Source organism: Astatotilapia calliptera, chromosome 11 (genome assembly GCF_964374335.1).
Source record: "Astatotilapia calliptera chromosome 11, fAstCal68.1, whole genome shotgun sequence".
Classification (NCBI taxonomy): domain Eukaryota; kingdom Metazoa; phylum Chordata; class Actinopteri; order Cichliformes; family Cichlidae; genus Astatotilapia; species Astatotilapia calliptera.
The window spans coordinates 38,057,907-38,078,445 of record NC_137432.1 but is presented as its reverse complement, the minus strand read 5'-3'; the positions used below and the strand labels follow the sequence as shown (position 1 = coordinate 38,078,445).

The 20,539-nt window shown below is 42.9% G+C and overlaps 2 protein-coding genes across 2 annotated transcripts in view; both read left to right on the top strand.

Moving 5' to 3' along the window:
• Positions 1–3,930: 3,930 nt before the first annotated feature.
• The window catches only part of nek11 (NIMA-related kinase 11), a 43,747-nt gene continuing 27,138 nt past the window's right edge, over positions 3,931–20,539 (top strand). Inside the window, 2 exon segments of the mRNA XM_080308656.1 lie at positions 3,931–4,248; positions 5,970–6,140. Of these exon segments, the coding sequence (XP_080164782.1) occupies positions 5,983–6,140 (158 nt within the window). The 5' untranslated portion in view covers positions 3,931–4,248; positions 5,970–5,982.
• LOC113008672 (uncharacterized) lies at positions 7,388–10,678 on the top strand. Its single transcript, XM_080308183.1, has 4 exons — positions 7,388–7,508; positions 8,202–8,358; positions 8,520–8,596; positions 9,074–10,678. The coding sequence occupies exons 2-4, from the start codon at positions 8,223–8,225 to the stop codon at positions 9,368–9,370; spliced, it is 510 nt and encodes a 169-aa protein (XP_080164309.1). The 5' UTR covers positions 7,388–7,508; positions 8,202–8,222; the 3' UTR covers positions 9,371–10,678.

The following is a 20,539-nucleotide window of genomic DNA, read 5'->3' as shown; positions in this document are numbered from 1 at the left end:
GAGACCTAGAGGGGGTAGTGCCAGCCAGATGTTTGTAGCTGTGGGTGTTTGGACTTTTAAAGCACTTTGAAGAAAGTTAATGTTCACTTTTAGAGAACGACTGGATGGCTCTAGTAACAGAGTCATTTTAGCGCTCACAGATCCGACAGTGAGTGGTTCCTGTTACTCATGCAGTCTGAGGAAGCAGCGGTTGAAGTGTTTGTGTATTTATTGATTTCTTTTAAGTCACTGTGTATTTGATGTACATTATGGTTTATAAGTCCTGTCAGCCCTGTGCTGAGAGGGCTGTGCTCATCCATCCGTCCTGTTCTAATAAAGCCAAATTTCAGGAACACCTTCTTTAGATCTGTTCAGTTTCATTTAGAGATGTACCGATCCGACATGACGTATGGGAATCGGTCCGATACTGACCTAAATTACTGGATCGGACATCGGAGAGAAATAAAAAAATGTAATCCGATCCATTAAATATAATGAAAGTACCTCACAAAACTTGCGACGTGGCGTAACTCGGAGCACGTCGGAGCAGTATGTGTCACGTGATAGAGCGGCTGTAGCGTGCGAGACCTGACGGCGGTCTGGTTGAGCATTTGGAGTTAGGGCGATTTTAGCCCATTTTTGGGGGTGCTGAAGCATTAATGATATATTTTTATGTGGTTCAGCCACAGCTCTGCTAAAACCTCAGCCAGTAACAGGTCGGCCAACGTTTGGACCGTCCAGTTGTCTGTATGACTGCCGCAGTACGTGCATCACATGTGCTCACTATCAGAAAGAGCCAAACAGCCCTGGTGGAGCGAGCAGCTGTAAAGAGAAGCAGATGCTCTGTTTCTAAAAACGTTTTAAGCTTGTTTCAAAGATTCTGTACAGCAGCTTTAAATGTTTTCCAAAAGCACACACACACTTATCAGTGGTTCTCACACTTGTTACAGTGTGGACCACCTGATAAAAGGTCAAGCTCTCCCAAGCACCACCATGAAAGCATGAAAGTCATAATTCTTACAACACAAAATTAGTTTTACTAAATGAGTAAAATTAGCATCTGCAGTAAAGATGTTTTCATACATTTTATTCATTCTACCACAGCAAAGTTGCCTCTATTTTTATAGTTTTTATTAATATTTTGAAATAATTTATTTGTAAAAATTTATTCTGTTTTTTTATGTATCTGTATTATACTGTTTACTTCTTACTCACTATGAGCATCGTTCATTATTCTCCCAGTAACTAAGGTTAGCATATGTATGTTTTCTATTCCAATCCATTCTTCTTTAGCAGCATTTAAATAACCTTTATCAGATTTGATGGTTTTGTTACAGACTTTTCAAAAAAGTGTTTTTCTTTTCTTTCACAAATGTGGATTAAATTGTGTTCAAATGTGCAAAACAGTGATGTCATGTTTTGTGACGAGGACCCAGGCACAGAGAGACTTGATGAATTTAAGAATCTTATGATTTAATAAAGAAATTTGCAGACTTGCACAGAGATGGTAAAATTATGATGACTGATAATGGAGACGAAGACAACAGACGATGAGGACAGGGAGGAGCAGGGGTTTAAATGCACCAAGGAGACATTCAGAGACAACTCTGGACAACTGGAGACATTTAAGGATGCAGGGACTGACAGAGACGGGGAAGACGTCTCATCGTGACGAGTAAAGTTGATCTTGCCTGGCTGGGCAGCTGTCTGGGTGCTCAGCACCCCCAAAGCTCTGATCCTAGAATCGCCCCTGATTTGGAGCCTCGCTACCAACCCGGCATTTCATCTCCGACAAAGTTATCGCAGAGAGAAGTAAAGCAAGTGTGTAAGTTCATCTCTGAATGTTTGTAAAGCATTCCCACGTTAAGCTTAACTGATATACGGAGCGACTGCCTCCCCCTCCCTCTCCTGTTGCTGCTTCAATCATGATCAATGATCAGCTGATCGTCTCTCTTGTTTGTTTTTGGCCCACTTTGCACCAGAAAGAGGAAACCAGCAGCTGAACAACAGCAGCACGTTTAAGCTTGATAAGCTGCTGTTAGAATTTATTTAATATTACTTTCTACACCAGGATCCTTTTCTACGCAGCTGACGTAACTGTGCAGGGGCGGGTCTAGCATGGTTTAGCCAGGGGGGCCGATAGGGCAGTAACAGGGAAAAGGGGGCACAAAGACATACTTTTCTTTCTTATTCTCATTTAAAATGTCGAGCTTTTAATAAATAATTATCTGAATCTGACACCCAAAGTAAAATGTATAGTATATATATATAATGTATAGTGGGGATCGGTGTTCTTACGCCCATTTGCTGGGAGTAAGGGCGCCCTCCGTTTGCAAGGTGCGCCTGCTGCTTGCGGCACAGGGAGGAGAGGGCGGGGCGACAGGGGATTCTCTGGTGGCTGGAGCAGCATCTAATAACCAACTCACAAAATAAAACAAAATAAAAACAAAACAACAAACATGAAAACACCAGACATCATGATGCAGACTTATAATTTGCACCGATGTTTTTTCAAAATTCTTTGAAGTGAGCGCGAGAGCCCTCGGTGCGCCTGCTCGCTGCTGAAGTCAAAGTAAACTTTATTGTCATCTCCGCTACAGACAGTCCAGCATATAGAGACGAGATGACGAGGCTCCAACTACAGTAGTGCAAGGAAACAAACAATAAACATAAGAACAGTAAGAAAATAAATGTACACTTTAGGACTCGGGGTAAAGGATCAATGACAATTTATAATTTATAGTTTGATGATTTAAAGTCTCACACACAACCTGTCAAAAGGGGAGGGGCCAGCTGCTTCCAAGTAGAGCACATTTCATTCATAATGATGTAAATCCAAATCCATTATGTATTCATGATTTGAATCCTGGGTTGTGTGAAATCCCAGAAATGCGTCTTAGACAAAGTGAATCTGTGAACTAAGGTGTAGGTGTGTTAGATCATGTTGTGGTGATCCTCGGGTTGAGGGATGGGTGTTCATACTGGAGTGCAAAATTAAAACCAATGGAAGATGGACAAGAAAAGTTCAAAGCCATCAGGTGCTCAGTTTAGAAAAAGAGAAAAGAAGAGGAGGAGAAACGAGCAAAAGATGCAGGTAAGCAGATGTGTGATTGGATGATGGCAGCTCATCCTGAAACTATCAGAATCAGAACACTTTATTAATCCCTGAGGAAATGATGTGCGTTACAGTTGCTCCAAGAAGAAATGGTAAAAATAGTAACAGTAACAAACTAAACTCCAAACAACACATTATGTTACAGATTTTAATATTAATTAGTGATTGTCAGTTGTTGATTTGTCCTGTTCTCATACAATGCATACTCTCTCTCTCTTCATGTGTGTGTGTGTTTGTGTTTCTCTGGTGAATTTCGACAACAGTTTTATGTTAATGTACAATCCTTAATATGTTTTATGTGTCTGTTTGTGTGTGTGTGTGTGTGTGTGTGTGTGTGTGGGGGGGGGGTTCGCCCGGGGCGCCAAACAGGCTAGGACCGCCACTGGAGAGAACAAGCAGGTGTCACAATAAGATGCCGCACGAATCATTGGTGTCAGTGAAGAAAATGAGTTTGTGGCCACGAGACAGAGAACAGCACAGGGACAAAGCTGCAGGCCTGACAGCAGGACGTGCATCACTGCTCCTGTTTCCACCTGGAGACAGTGTTTGCACTGCAGCCTTTGTCACATTCATTAGTGCCCTCACTGACACACAACACACTCCCAACACACTAAACATCACAAATCCCGCCCTCTCTCTCTCTTCCTAAACAACCACGTGTTGTCGGGGGTTTTTTTTCAATTGGTCGACATGGTACATTTTTCAACCAATAGGAAAGAGGCAGCATTTTTCTTTCTTTACTGTTTTTCATGCTGTCCTTAGAAAATGCTTCATTTTTTAACAATTTCTTGCAGCACAAACGTATCGATAGAATTCAGAGAAAAGCATCGCTTATATATTTTTTTATTCTAATAAAATAAAATGTGAAAACTGACGTATAGTTTGAAGGTCTTTCAACACAGCTTGTTGCTTTGTCAGCTTAAATGCTACTGACAGCAAGAAGTAACAGTATGCAATATATTCAGTTTGTGTCGCCTCAGCTTCATGTGACCACAGAGGAAGCAGCAGATTGGTCGCAGGAAGTAAACAAGGTGAGAACACCTGGTGAGAGCTCCTGACGTAAGCTCCTCCCCTGCATTTGTCAGTGCGCCTGCGCGTTCGTTGTTTTTAGTTTCCATGGAAACACGGAAGTCCGCCATCCAGAGTTGCTGCAGGTAAACAACACAACAAATCAAATCAAATCACTTTTATTGTCACATCACATGTGCAGGCACACTGGCACAGCACATGCGAGTGAAATTCTTGTGTGCGAGCCCCACAAGCAACAGAGATGTGCAAACACAACAACACAAACGAGCAACAAATCATCGCTCCAGTTTATTTACCTGGTTAAATGGTTCATTTAAAAACCCAAATATCGCGAGATGACGCGGCAGCTTTTCCGCTACTCGAGATCCTCAGAACTTCACTATCGGACACTTTTAGCTCTTTTTCTCCTTTTTTCGTCTCCGCCGTCGGTTTTACGGGAACAAACGAGCTGATTAAAGCAGCGGATACAAACAGCTGATAAGCTTCCGGTTGTCGTATCCTCCACCCGCGCATGCTCTAAGCTCGAGAAAACAGTTGTTTAAAAAGACATGATACTGGTACCCGAGTTCCATTAACGGACAAAGCGATTGAGTGTGTGCATTTATGGGTCCGGTCACATTTTCAAAATAAAACCAATTTCCTGAAATGTTTTCAAAATAAAATAACTCCTCTGATGAAAGCCTTAACAGTTTTCTGCTTCACTTCTCTCACTCTGGGATGGATTTGATTGTTTCTTAGACTTTTTTGGTTTCTTCTTCTTTTCAGAATGAAAGAAATACCACATCTGTGATTTTATTTTACTCTGTCTTTAGAAATTAATCTATGATCCCCTCTGTGAATCGCTACCTTATCATGGTGGAGGGTTTTGTGTATCCCAGGAATCCCAGGGGCTATGTTGTCAAATGACAAATTGGTCCTGGGTGAAGGACCAGACAAAGAGCTATTCAGAAACCCTCATGAGTGAAAAGCCTAGGAAACAGTTCAACGTGTCTGAGATAGGGTTGCCGGGGTCCCGCCCTGGAGCCAGGCAGGAAAGGACTTGGGCTCACAATCCTGTAGGCCCACCACCCTCAGAAGGTGGCTTAGGGGTTGCATGCAGTGTGCTGGGTGGCGACCAAGGGTGGAGATCCTGGTAGACCAATGCCCGGCTATCGAGACATGAAACGTCACCTGGTGTGGAAGGAGCGTGAGCTTATGCGTGAGGTTGAGAGGTTTCAACCAGATGCAGTGGGTTGGATCAGGTGGCCAAGGAGGATGTTGGATAGACCCAATGTGCCTAAATGTATACTGAGGGTACACTGGAAATGCCTAGCAGAGCCCACAGTCCGGGAGACTCCCATCCCTGGCAGAGAGTTGACAGCATTCCAAGGGAAACACTGAGTTTGAATGCACCATGTTCAGCCCCGCCATTGCTGAAGCTGCTGCACTGAGCTGGGGCTGCAAGGTGGTTGGTGCCTGTCATGGTGCTAACCACAGAAGATGGTGGACATCAGAGGTAAAAGGAACCATCGTGCTAAAGAAGGAGTCTTATCAGGCTTGGTTAGCCTGTGGGACTTTGGATGCAGCTGATAACCATCAGGCGACTCGGGAGGGGAAAGCGGTGCTCTACCTGTACTGTGTATATTGCGGCTGTAGCGTTACTGATTACGACTGAGGATATTGTCGGGCGGTGGAAGGAACATGACACGTATTTCGTCCTGGTCATGGAACACTGGACCAGTGAATTACTGTGGAGGGCCAGTGTGAACACACAGACGTAATACATGGATATCATTTTCCCATTCGGGGAAGTCGAACTGCGCTTTTAGTGACTCTGAGCTCTCCGTCGCCTCTTCTTATTCCACAGGTGAGCTGACAGGATGCCTCGGTTCCAGGAGGTGGCAGCCGGCCAACCTTTGACCCCCGGAGGCGGTGGTCTGGTCGCTAAGCGATACAGCATCCTGCAGAATCTGGGCCGAGGAAGTTTTGGTTCGGTTTTTCTGGTTCAGGATGCCAAAGCTGCAGATGGAGAGAAGCTGTGAGTAGCTTTGAATCATCTTGTTGGCATCTGGATGTTTTTGCTGCTTTTTAATCCCAATTAGATTTGATTGTTGGATAAAAAAAATTACATTTATTTAACACGTTTCAATAAATACATACATATATATGCTTTAGTGTAGAAAATAGATTACATAGAGAACATATTTAGAGTAATAAGTAAAATTAGTGATAAAGGCACATTAAGACAAACAAAATGAATTTAAAAATGAGTAAAAACATAAAAACTGTGAAAGTGTTTACGATCTATTTATAAACGTTTGCTTCCTCTTGAGTGGATTTGTAAATGTTTGATGGTAATATTTGGAACGTTTGGACTTTTGCTGATGGAGGCCTCGCACTCGAGCTCAGAGGACACAGAGCAGTGCTGAAGCTGCAGGACAGAAACAGTTCTGCAGACGGACACTAGATGGCGATATTGGCTTGTACACTCTCAGAAATAGAGGTACGAGAGAAGAACATTTTTGTACCTATAGGTACATTTTTTAAAAATGTTCCCTTAAAAGTACAATACTGGTCTTTAAAAGTCCAGAAATGCCCCTTTAAAGGTACAATTTGAAATAAAGTACAAATCTGTACCATTTTGACCTGTACTGCAGTGACAGTGGCAGAATGTGGTAATGGGTCAGCATGGGAAAATCTGGATGGGCCTGGTTAATTGTAAAATTCATATGAGATGTGAGTGTGCTCATAAAAGCTACATGTTATAATCAAATCTGTTGGTCCTCTCCTCTGTACATAAATTATCCTATGATGCAAAGAATATCTGTAACCTACCTTTGTGTAAGTTATGTTAAATTATATTTTAAAAACACACACAATGACATGCAGGCACAACCAAATGATGTTAAAAAAAACTGGTCCATTTCCATTTTATTAAGTTCCAGTTATAATTTTTTAATGTTTTAAATCTTTCAAAAACGTGAAATCATTTTACTGTTATGTTTGGCCATTTACTTTTTCGCTTTTACTACATCCTAGAATTGTTCATTAATTGGGAGGTTTTTATGGAATTTGCAACATCAAGTTAAACCGAGGTTCTTTGGAAGTTAAAATGTCAAGCAGATTTTTATGTTACGGTGACTACATTTTGTAAGTTACAAATATAGTTCGCCAAGACAGCATAACGGTTTCCAAACGCATTAATACCACAATGTCCATGTATCAAGTTCGCAACGCGCATTAATCCCAAAGGCTGAAAAGCCAGCAGCGATGAGTGCTCCGCCTCCGCGCTGACTAGCGTTGACGCAGAAAATGACTCTCAGGGGGTTATCGACACGGAGGAGCTCCTTAAAAAGTTGATGGAAGAAGGCATTGATGTCAGACGACGAGGCGCAAAGGTTTAGAGGTAAGTCGGGTGTGATTTTGTGTTTTTATAAAAATTACAACGTGTAATTTTACAGTAGAGTTAGCAAAAGTCCGAAGAGCTAGCTTTAACATGGGTGAATGCTAGCAGTTAGCTAAGTTTTAAACAAAGAAAGGTACAAATGTGGACTATTTAGACTGTTGGTGGAATGTTCAACGTCTGTCTGCCCGCCGTATTCCAGTGTTTTATCAATAAATAGTCACTAACCGTGTACAACAATGTAAAAAAATCAATAATTTCTCAAAACATGCTAGTATGTAAATATAGGTATTAACAAAATCGTTCTCTAAGCAAAATTCATCCCATCTAACGTGTTTCCCGCTCAAAGGGATTTTAAACAATGGAAGGTACACATTTGTACCATTCCACCTACTTAGTGGGATTTGGGATTTTCGAATATGAGAACTGTAAGCTCTGCGCAGGGACACTGTCTGCAACCCAAGAATTGTTAAGATGATTGGGGAAACAGCTAATGATTTTTTTTGTCTCTAAATCTGATTATTATTATTTTCTGTACTAACTGATTAATCAATCTGTTTATTAGCTTTAGAATTTTTGTTCAAGGGTTAAAGCACTTTACATTTATCTCCAGTCTGTGTCTTTAAACATGTCAAAAGTTTAAATCCTCGATGTAAAATGTCATTCTTTTGTCTATTCTGCTCTTTTCATTTCCAGTTGTGTGATGAGGTTGATTTAATGCATCCCTGCCAAGACAACATCTGTCGCCGCTTTAGCAAAAACTTCACTGCTGTTCTTCAAATGACCAAGGATTTGCCACTGAAGAAGGTCTACATGGAGGCAAGAGAGAATGCACTGGCTGAAGACATTACAGGTGCTAATTTGACCTCATACAAATAGTAAATTTTGTGACAATTCATTTGCTCTCTCTTCCAAAGATAATTGATGTACCATAGTGTCATGTGAAGAGCATGTTAATGGGAATTTGCATGCTATCAAAATCTAATGAAGTGCATTTGCATCTGTATGACCTAGGAATTGACTTCAAGGGGGCACTTCTCTTGCCATCCATCTTCAAGGAGAAGATAGAAGATTTCATCATCCTTGGAGAGGTAAATGCATGATGCAATGCATAGCCTTTGGCCACAAGTTTCATTCTTGGTGTTTTGTTGGCATGGAGCTGAATTCAGCTGCGGTTCAGCATCACAGCTAAGCTAATGTAGGGGAAACACTGCTGTTAATCCACAGTGCTGCTGTGCTCTTGGGTTTTGTCTGGTGTTTATATAGATAGATAGACCTTTATTGTCCCCTTAGGGAAATTCTTCTTCACAGGTACTGTCACTGTCAGGGGTGATTGCTTTTGCCCTTGAATATTATGTCAAACTTTAGCAGCTTATCAAACACTACCACAACAGTCATTGGTCAAGAAGCTTTTTGTTTGGAGTATGGGCCATGTTTACAGGTTATCAGAATAGACAGTTTTGTTTTCTAGCAAATAAAGAAGGTAATTTGAGGAATCTGTTGAAAATCCACTTGGCACATATTGCTTAAACATACTGTATACTAATGTTTTTCTTCCTCTTCTGCAGAATACTCCCACGAGTCCATACCCAACCATTCGAATGAAGGATAAGAGTTGGACAACTGCCCTCTTAAGACAGTGTCGCCGTGTTGTGACAGTTGAAGGAGTGGATGTTTGCTCGTGCCGCTCGCTGGATGAGGCCTACATCTCAGCATTCTCCACCTTCTTCGTGTTCAACATGACCTACCCTGCATACTTCAAGAAAACACTTGTCTTTCTTCAGAACTGCATTGTCAACATAGGAGACCAGGGAGACAAACCCCTGCCAGTAAGTGTCGCCAGGGTACTTAACCAACTCTATTAAATACGCCCCCACCCAAGTGTCACTACCTTATTGACTACCCAATGCTGATTTTGATGTATGGTCCTCTTCGCCCTTTGTGGTGTATGAGATATGAAAGCAAGCATCAATATTTCAAAAATCTAGCGAGTAAATGCAAAAACTTTGTAAACATCACTGCAACTCTTAGCAATCGTCATCAAATGAAACAGTGCTGGGAGTTTTCTTCAGATAAGTTGCTTGTTGACTTTGAACATTCACTCAGCACAAGTGTCAGTGTGCCATTTTCATCTCTGCCAGGTGACTTACAGAATGCTCTGGAAATGAACAAAAGTTTTACAGATGTGCATTTTCAGGATAAAGTGCTTCAGCGTGTGTCTGCTATATCTGTCAGCAGTGTCAAATATGAACTTGAGGATGTTTTTGTAGTTGGCCATGTACACACTGAAGCCATACCTATATTCCTTAAAATCAAGTATATTTTGAATGTTGATACTTGTTGGGTATTGTGTGGGAAACTGTTACTTCCTTGCACTTGTGAATGTCATTTCCATGCTTACCAAGTGGCAGTTGACAATGACTGGATCCTGTTCAATCCAGGAAATGAATTAGACTTTCAAGCTCTAGACACCTATTAAGTTGATGATAGGCGGTTTGTGTCCTTGAGGTATTCTGTGTGACGTGATTGCAAGAACATTTTTATGTATGTATGTATGTGTGCGTGCGCGTGCGTATGTATGTGCGTGCTTGTTGAAGTAGAGCAAAACATTTGTGTGGACAGTTTTTTAAATACATGCCATCTCTGTGATCCGTCAAAACATTGTGTTCAGGTGTTTAATGTCTTTATGTGATTGTTTACTTTTTTTCTTCTTCTTTTTTTTTTTTTTTAAATGAATGTATTTTTCTTGACATGTCCTATGGCAGGGGTGTCAAACTCAAATACACAGTGGGCCAAAATTCAAATCTAGAACAAGGTCGCGGGCTAACGTTAATATTTATTGAAAAATATCTTCCTCCAGATATAAGAATGAATCTCTTCTTATGGACTCAAACAAGTTTTGGTGAAAAACTGAATGTGGAACAAGCAAAGCTTAATACTAAACAATGTATATATTAGCTGTATAATACCAGTAGGCCAGCTCTAATAGTAATCTGGTATGGCTTCGCGGGCCAAATGTAATTAGGCTGCGGGCCAAATTTGGCCCGCGGGCCAGAGTTTGACACCTATGTCCTATGGCAATATACGAATGTAATCAAGGATGTATTCCTGTGGTTGTTTAAGTGCTTTGATGTGATTCTATTATCGAAAATAAATGGTTAAATAACCAAATATTTTGGACTATTGGGGGTACATTTTTGTCTCTTTAGGTACGAAATAGGTTGTCGCTGGGGGGGTACCCTCATAGGTACCCTATTGTACCCTTTTCAAGGGAACATTTCTGTACTATAGTTTCAAGGTACATTTATGTCTTAGGAAAGTACATGATTGTACTTCAGATGGTACAACTTCATAAGGTACAAAAATGTACCAAGCCTAAAGGGTACAGAAATGTCCTTCAAAAAGGAACACCCCCAGCGACAAGCATTTGTACCCTTTTTGGTACACTTTGGTACCCCTATTTCTGAGAGTGTACATGCTTGCACTGTAGCTCCTTCAGCAGATGTGCTACAGTCTTTGAGCAGTAAAATCAATCAGGCTGATTAGTGATCAGAGATCACCCACCTGTTCAGCTCCTGCCACCGAGCAGCTTTAACTGAACTTCGTCTAAGCTCACTCAGACTGTTGTCTTCAGACGCTGTGCTGTGGCTCGAGTGGCAGTGCAAGGTGGAGGATTTGGAGGTCTGTTTCCAGGCTCGTGGGACGTAGAGCATCCGCTCTGTGGGGAAGGAGGCTCAGAGGTCAGACTGGTCTGAGGCAGAAAAAGGAAGAGCATTTTTTTACTTCATCAATTTGCAACAAATATTTAAAACATGAAACTTTGATGCTGATAAACTGAAAATATTTCCATAAAACTGAATAACAGAAGAATTACAACAATAGGAAACACGAGTCATTTTTACATTATTACTCTGTCAAATTTCAGCTTTTACTGAAAATCACCTTTAGTTACTGACAGTGTTGGCTTCACGTAATGAAGCCGTTTGTGTGATTACAGACAGAGTCAAACAAAAGGTAGGTGTTTTATTTTTTGGAGAATTATGAACTGGATCTTTGGACCTTGTTTGTGCTGTTTGAGCCTTTTGGAGCATTTTTAATTTGATTATATCGTACTGGCAGAACTCAGAGGCCCTGACTCTCTGAGGGTTCAGTGCCTACGCTGGATTCCTGGTTTGAGACTGGGAGAAGATGCAAACCCACCCTCGGTATTTGACAAGCTGATGTACGGCTAGTGCTGGTTCCAAACTGGGATAATTGCATCAGAAACAGCATCTGGGGGAAAATCTATGCCAAATCAAACACGTGGATCAATCTGCTGTGGCGACCGCGGGGAAATAAGGGCGCTGATGAAAGTTCTTCCATGAGGGACCATGAAACTGCTCAGGTGTATGCTCTGTATCACCAAAGCTTAGTTTTATGTACTGGCTATTAAAAAAGAGCAAAAAAGAATTGTGCACATCATGAGTTTTGCGCTGTCGTCCTCACCCTTGGGATTTTATCTCTTCTTCGCTGCTTTCAGCTCTTCTTCCTGCTCTCATGCTTTGTTTCCTCCTGTTTGTGCGAGGAACCTGTCTGTGGATGTTAGCAGAGACGGTGAGTCAGCTGACGGTACACTCATTCACGTCTGTGTGGAGCGAGCTCGGCGAACAGAGCCGCCTCCTTCCCGTCACACAGAGCTCAGTGGGATTGCACTGCGGCTCGTTGCTTTGAGGCTGCGAAATAGTTCCAGCAGAAGAAGATGTGAGAACATGAACTGGTCTCACTGGTTTCCTTCAGCTGCTTGTCGTCATCACAAAGATTTTCTTTGTGTGCGAGTTCAACAGCGGTGAGCTGTCAGTCGTAAATGCGACTTTGAACAAACGCATAATTAAATACATCACAGATAAGAAGAGACACCAAACCTGTGCTCGGGATGCATTCAGCAGCTGGTGACTGCGAGCCTTTCATGAGCTGAACGTAGCATCTCTGTCCTTTCTGTCCGAGCTGAAGCGGCTCTGATTCACAGAGAGTCAATCTGACGTCTTCTTCTTTCATGTGCACTTAACGTGGCCGGACTCTTTAATAACAAACACACTTATGCGTGTCAGACATTCATTTATGAAATGATCAAAATCGAGTAACATCTGTTATTAAAGCGTACCTTATCCATGGACCAGCTTTGGATGATTGAGCGTTTAAAACAGTTCCTATCCTTGTTATAGTGCACGATTCATCTCGAAACAAGTCATTTTAGCTCCTGTTGTTCGCTCCCCTCCCTAAAAATATGCTTTACTGTGACTGGTCAATTACTGGAAGCCTGCTGAGGGGCAGCACCCAGTTCTTCTGAGCTCTAACAAAGAAAAAACTTCCATTCCAAAGACTTCCTGCTTCATGATGTTGATAATGAGTGGAGCCCAAAAATGTCATTTTCACGTGACAAACATTGTTAACATTTGGCTCCCTCGTTTTATTATTAGAAAGAACTGATCAAATAAGGATGAGAGCACGGAGTAACGAACTTGCTAATACTAGCAGACTTTGTTAGTGACTTCTAGCCGTCAGCCTTGTGCATGTGTGCGTGCAGATACTTGCAAACTTGTGCTAACTCAATAAAATGGGAGAATTTCTATCAGAAAGCTGGAGCATGGACGTCTTTGGTAGCGTGTTTGTACAGTTAACCACACAGCAGGGATTTCATTGGACAATTATATTAAATACTTTCAATTGCAGAACAAGGAGAAGCCCAGCAGGCAGGTAGGAGCTGCCTGCCCTCCATCCATCTGTCAGTCAAAGAGACCTCGCCCTTTTTGAGATGGCCACGCCTCCCCGAGTCTGGTTCTGCTGGAGCTTTCTTCCTGTTGAAAGGGAGTTTATCCTTTCCATTGTCACCAAGTGTTTGCTCAGAAGGGGGTGTCTGAATTTTGGGGTTTTCTCTATATTATTGTAGGCTGCTTATCTTACAATATAAATCAGCCTGAGGTGATTACTGTTGTGATTTGGTGCTATGGAAATAAAACTGGGTCGACTGTTGGCCTGAAGTGTCCCAGGACAGGAGGACCAGGGGGGATGAATGCTGTGTTAGCCTGCATGGATCGCTTGCAGCTGCAGTATTAGAGGAAGTTTAGGATTCAGAGATGTAATCAAGAGTAAAGTTTTTCTGACTATGCTGAAATACTTCTAATCACACCTTATTATTTGTGCTGTGCTGATGTAGAGATCTGAGGTCCTTATTAATCAGCTCAGATGGAGACACTCACAGGAAATACCTGACACAAGTACTGATAACATATCTCTTCTATCTCTGTCCTATCTGCGTCTACCTCCATCTCATCACTCCTCTCGTTTTCCATCGGTCACGCTCTGTCGCTTCCTCGCCAACCCTGACACACACACACACACACACACACACACACACACACACACACACACACAGTCACGCCTTCATCATCAAGTTGACGTTACAGTCGTGTACATTCATCATCAGGAGGATAACCTTAAACCCAGTCTTCATCCCAAGATGCACCTGCACTTATACAGATTCGCTCTTTGTCCCCAAAACGAGACGTGCTCCCACAATGTGTCCAACAGATTTAAGTCCCCACAGAGTCTGTGATACAAGTACAAACAAACACGCGCACTCTTCAGTCCAGCCAGGGAGGATGACAGCATGCTCAGGCAGTTTTACAGCAGGACGAGGACCTGAGAAATCCTCACCGCCTTCATGTTTATCACGTCTCTGACTCCTCACCTCAGTGACTGAACACATGAATGGTCGAGTGGGCGACACACACAGGGATGCAGCATGCTGTCCTTCCAGCACATCTTTCTGTCATCTCCAAACCAGAATCCAACGGCCAAAACTCAGCAGCAGAGTGCGTTTTGTGTCTGTGGTCAAATGTCCATGTTTGTGAGGACGGGTCATCGTGTTAGACCTTCTAAGGACTTTATCTCTGGTCACTTTGGGACTCAAAGGACTGTTTGTGGGTTTGGATCAGATCAGGTTAGAATCAGATTTACATTAAAGTGACAGGAAAGACTTTTTTAGAAAATTGTTTCTTTTCAGGAAGAGAAACTTCCTGTGAGAAAGTGGACAAACGCTGAGACTGGTCACATGTTTACATCCACTCGTAATGGGCATGAATGTCATGGTAAATTTACGCTTTTAATGATTTCTTTGAACATTTATTTTCCTTTGCTGGAATCTTTACAAGAATTGATTTTTAAAAAATATATGTTTCATTATTTTGGATTTTCTCTGAAGCAAACGGGGTCAGAGTGAACGTACAGCCAATATTTGTTTAAACGTTCATTAGGAAGCTGCACCTTGACCAGACTTCTGTCGGGGTTTTGTCCACCTTCTCAGCAGAATTATCACGGTCTGTGTGCGGCAGGCAGGACCCAAGTGCAGGACTCAAGACGGCCAACGTAAACTCAGCTTTATTTGCCGGACGGCAAACAAACAGAAAACTAACTAGACTGGAATCATAACAAGGCGTCTCCAGCAGCCAGAACACAGACAGATATGAGGGTACAACATGACAGAGGGCGAGCAAAACACAGGGTTAAATAGACACCAGAGTAATCAGGGAACGGGAGACAGGAGGGGCACACAGCTGGGAGAACTTAGACCGAACGAGACAAGGGAAGCAAAAGCAGACACACTGCAAACAGGACAGGAAGTATCAAAATAAAACAGGAAACACAACAGGAAGAGGCATGGACTTGACACCGATCAAAGGGAACACAGAAACAAAACGTAAGAACTAAAATCCCAGAACAAAGAACTACTAGAGCTAGAAACACAGAACCATAAACCAAAAGACTAAACACTGTCACTGACCAGGACCGTGACACGAATTGGTCAGGTTCATTTAAAGATGATTGTTCCCTGGTACAGATTCGGCTTTTAAGTGTAGTTGTAACAGCGTGGAGGTCGGGGAGGACCATGTATTGTTAGCCTGATTCCAAAACCTCTTCTGATGTGTGTTTGAATACGGCTGAATTAAGATTTGTGGCCTACACTCAAAACTCAGGTCTGTGCCGAGAAACCAGCTCAGTGTGCTTATGTATGCAGACACAATTATGCTTGTTGTTGTTGTTAGTGGGGCTGTATGTACATGTTGATGCTGTGTGGAGAAGAGAAATCTAAACGAATTTCATATTTGTGTACCAAATTCCTGCTTTTTAAAATCGTGTAAGCTGTACAGTCATTCCAGTCCAGGAAAAGAACAGATTAAAGAAAATGATTAAAAAGCCAAAATGACCACGACATTCGTGCCCATGAAGATGATTCGTTCCTGTTAGAAGGGAGTTTTTCCTTCCCGCCGTCACCACCAACACTGGGTTCTCTCTGTGTTATTAAAGGGTCTGTACCTTCCACCATAAAGAGCTTTGAGGCGAGTGTTGTTGTGATTTGGTGCTATATGAATAAAATTGAATTATTGCTGTGATGAGTGTGGAGCTGTTAATATTTGTGCCCTCAGATGTCCATAGACCTTTGGTGCTGTTGCATGTTTACTCTCACACATTTGAGCTCATAGCTCTCAGCTGTTTTTGGATCAATCTGGAGTGTGCTGCTCAATCTCAGGTGCCGCCCCCCACGCCGCCTCCTGCTTATGCTCCTCTTTGTCCTTGTTATCTCCTGAAAGTCCTTCTAATAAAGGCTAGCTGCAGCCCCCAATCCATCTTCTGCCCTCAGCTGTTGTCAGCGGTTCACGGTGTTTAGCTGGAGGTGTTGTCCAGGGACATGCTCACAATGAAGGGCTCTGTGGTTTACTCGGACAGGGCGAGCACCGAGGAGGGATTTTGAGGATTCGTAAAGAAGATAAATTAATCCTCTGTTTGTTTAACGGGAAGATTGAGTCTACGGAGCCCCGCAGGGGACATGGAAGAAAAAAAAAATTAAGACAAACTTTTGCGAGATCTCGCAAAACAAACGTATTCTTCGGCCTTTGACCTCCCGTTAGCTCGAAGCTAACGGGAGGTCGCGACCTACTACAGCCGGGAGGAACACCGCTTTCCCGGCACATCGTGCCTCGACCTCCCGGTCGGCTTCGAGCCGGCGCCCGAAGAATGCGGCTAAAACTGTTGCGAGATCTCGCAAAACTCGCAAAAGTCCGTCTTAATTTTTTTTTCTCCCATGTCCCCTGCGGGGCTCCGTATGAGTCTCATAACTAAGTGATAAATAAATAAAGCTTCAGAGCTCAGGAGGCAGGAAAGGTTTTTCTTTGGAACGCCAACAAACTTGAGTGTGGTGCAGATCAAAGTGTCCATGAAGCCAGGCTTGTGCGACTCGCCATCATCCCTCCGTCTGTTACGTCTGTGTTTTATGTCAGCGTACAGCTGACACGGGCGAGGTGAAGTATTCTAGTGGCTACCAGTGTTTTGAATCCAGAAGGGCCAGATGGATGCTGGTAACATTTGACTCTAAGGGGACCATAATAAATAGTATCATAGAGCCACAGATCAAGCGAGCAGCAGCGTTATCTCTTCTTTTTGGGAGGAGTCTCCCCCTGGTGGCAGTGAATATAACAGCTCTTATTTTATGAAATCGTGTTTGTTTTGTAAATTATGGTCCAGTTGGAGCCAAAGGGACGATTAAAAAAGAAGATTTTTGTTTCTCAGTCATATCTGTCGTGGTTGTGCTGTGTGGCAGGCAGGGCGAGGACCCATGTGCACGACGCAAGACGAAGGAAAAAACTCAAAACGGCAGCTTGCTGGAAAACTCACATCGAATACAAAGCTAAACTAGAAAACAAACCAGGAACTGAGAACTAGTAACACAGAGGGACAAACACAGCATCGTGAGGGTACGACACGATGACAGACAGAGGAAAACACGAGCAGGATGGGGAACAGGTGGGAACACAGCGGGGACTAATCAGACCCAACGAGACAGGGGAGGCAAAACTAGATACGCTGATGTAGGACAAGGACTATCAAAATAAAACAGGAAACACACAGACCGAACTCAGACTCAAGACACGCAACATGAGACAACATGACATGAAACGTGGGACACGGGAGCAGAGATTAAACACAGGCTGAATCCCTAACCAAAACCAAAACCATGAACAAAAATATTTCTCATCATGTTTGGTCTCAAAACACTGTCGAGGATTCAAGAAGGTTCCATGAGTGGGCGACGTCACAGCCAGTGTCAGGTTAAGATTACGGCTGAAAATAATTTTAAAAGCCTTCGTTTGCTCCTTTTCTAAGCTGGCTTCACCCTTCGTTGTAGTAAACAGTTCAGTAAAAAGAATCTAGTCTCTGCGCTGAACTTCCTGCGCTGTCTGACTGAAAACAAACTTTTCTAATGGCGGTGCATGTGGCACGTCGAGTGCTGCGTGGCTGCGAGGCGTTGGCTCAGGAAGCGGCGCCGCTGAAGGACGGTTTTCTGACTCTTTCTGCAGGGCGTCATTCAGAAAGAAGCCGACCGTGAGAAGTCTTTGTGTTGTCAGAAAGCAGATGGCGAGCCGTTGTTTAGAGTCGTCATCTCTGCCCTTTTCACCATCTGACAGGTCTCACCCCCCTCTCCTCACCTCCTCCCCCCTCTCGCCTCTCCCTCTCTGATAAATTTGGACTGGGTGGCCTGATCGACGTGTCAGCGTTTGCTCATAAATCTCTGACATCTCCGTGTGCCAGAGACGGACTCGGCCTCACGCCTTCGTGGTTTTCACCGTGTGTCGCACGTCGGGAGTGAGGAAGAGCGCTCCGCTCGATTACGGTGGAAAAAATGAGACTTTAGAGGACAAAATGAAAACGCTAAGCGCCCCAGGTACGTGACCCCTCTATCCGTTTGGATGCGGTTTCCATGGCAACAGAAGTGCAGCACGTGTCACGGCTGAGCGTTGTTATCAAGATGGAGGAAACTCTGAAAAGAAGCTGTCAGTACACTGAAAACAAAGCAGAGAGCAGGATTCATCAGAGAAACCGATGATGGTTTACAGTCCGTGTAGAAGTTTATTAGTTTATTATGAGCTAACAGAGTGAATTTCAGTTCAATATTTAGTCTGAATAGTTGACAAGTTAAATCAAAGTCCTTGTAGAAGTAAAATTGCTACATGTTTAAATTAACGAGGGATGCACATCTCTAATTTTTACCATGAGTTAAAAGCTGGACATAAAGCCTCACCAGTGAAATCTGAGTACAGATCCTTGTGGAAAGCAGGTCGTACAAAGTGTGACCAAAAAATTGTGAGAACACGTCCATAAAAATCGAAACTACTTCTGTAACGCTGGATCTACTGAAAAGTGATCTTTTACATTTATTTTCATCTTCAGGAAGCAGACAAAGTCACTCTGAGGACGGAGCAAAGATCCAGAAACTCTCTCCCCAAACCTAATGTGCAACCATCAGATGTTACATTTAAACTTTGCCTAAAAATGTATATTTTGACAGGATAATGTCCACAGAAGATAATGTCCACCGAAGAAGGCCTCATGGACAAAGATGCAAATCATGCACAGGAAGCTTCTGGTAGCAGAGATGAACTATTGGACATGTTTTTGTTGAATAAAACTGTATTTAGGTTTAAAGGGAATGAAATACATAAAAAATGAATAGTCCCATGGGATAAGATTATTTTCTGCTTACTGAAAGTTAAAGATTGATTAAAGATGCTTCGTTCTGCGTTTTTTTTTTTTTATCTTTAGCGTTTTCTCCAGAGACAAAGAACAGAAGAAGAAACACCTCCAAACAACCAGAAAACCTAAAAGTGGGACACAAATTCTCCAAACTCTCTTACAAAATGCTTGCTTTTAAAATTCATGTGTCTCAGATGCTGGTTTTTACATTTTCATCTGCAGACACTCACAGGATGCAGTGGTTCATTGTTGGATGGCAATCTCACAGTGATATCTGCACTGTGGATTTACTGCATGAGGTGAAGTTTGGGTAAAATCCAAAAGTCCCATCTGTTTGTCAGCTGAAACACTGAACACCACATGCGGTGAAACATTTCTGTTCAGTGCAGCAGGTGCTGGAGATTTTAATCACCCTAAATGAGACATTACAGACCGGTCTCACATATGTCGGCAGATGTTTTCCTTTGGTACTTAGTCTGGAAATGTCTGCAGTAACCTAGAAAATTAGAAAGTGGAGCTTTTGCAGATGTGGTTAATGTTGCTGAGAAAGTAAACATTAGAATACGTGTAAAATATGGAGAACATAACAGTTAAAAACGCACACATTTTACTGGTACTAAAATAATTGGATAAGCAGAAGAAGATGGATGGATGGACGGTTGGATGGTTGGATGGTCAGATGGACGGATGGACTGACGGATGGATGGACGGTTGGATGGATCGATGATGGATGGATGGACGGTTGGATGGTCAGATGGTCGGATGGACTGACGGATGGATGGACGGTTGGATGGATCGATGATGGATGGATGGACGGTTGGATGGTTGGATGGACGGATGGACGGATGGACTGACGGATGGATGGACGGTTGGATGGATCGATGATGGATGGATGGACGGTTGGATGGTTGGATGGTCAGATGGTCGGATGGACGGATGGATGGACGGTTGGATGGATCGATGATGGATGGATGGACGGTTGGATGGATCGATGATGGATGGATGGACGGTTGGATGGTTGGATGGTCAGATGGACGGATGGACGGATGGACTGACGGATGGATGGACGGTTGGATGGATCGATGATGGATGGATGGACGGTTGGATGGTCAGATGGATGAATGAGTGGATGGATGCACACCTGCTGTATAACAGACACCTTTGTGAAAAGCGTACCAGGCTCTGGGGCGTGGACCCTTTTGGTGTTTGATGCGTAGAGTTGTATATGTCATGCTGTTGTGCGTGTTTAATATCAGGAAGCTGTTTTGTAAATGATTTTCTCAAGCAGCTTGCTGCTGACCCATTTAAGCTACAGGCCGGCTCTATTTAAAGCATCGAAAAAGAATCTCATTTGTCTTCTGCTCCTGAAAGCCGGGAAGAACTTTTCAAATGCAGCCAACAGGAGCATGGATGTCATGTGTGAATGCTGTTTACCCAGAATACAATCGTGTCCACGTACTTCTGGCTGT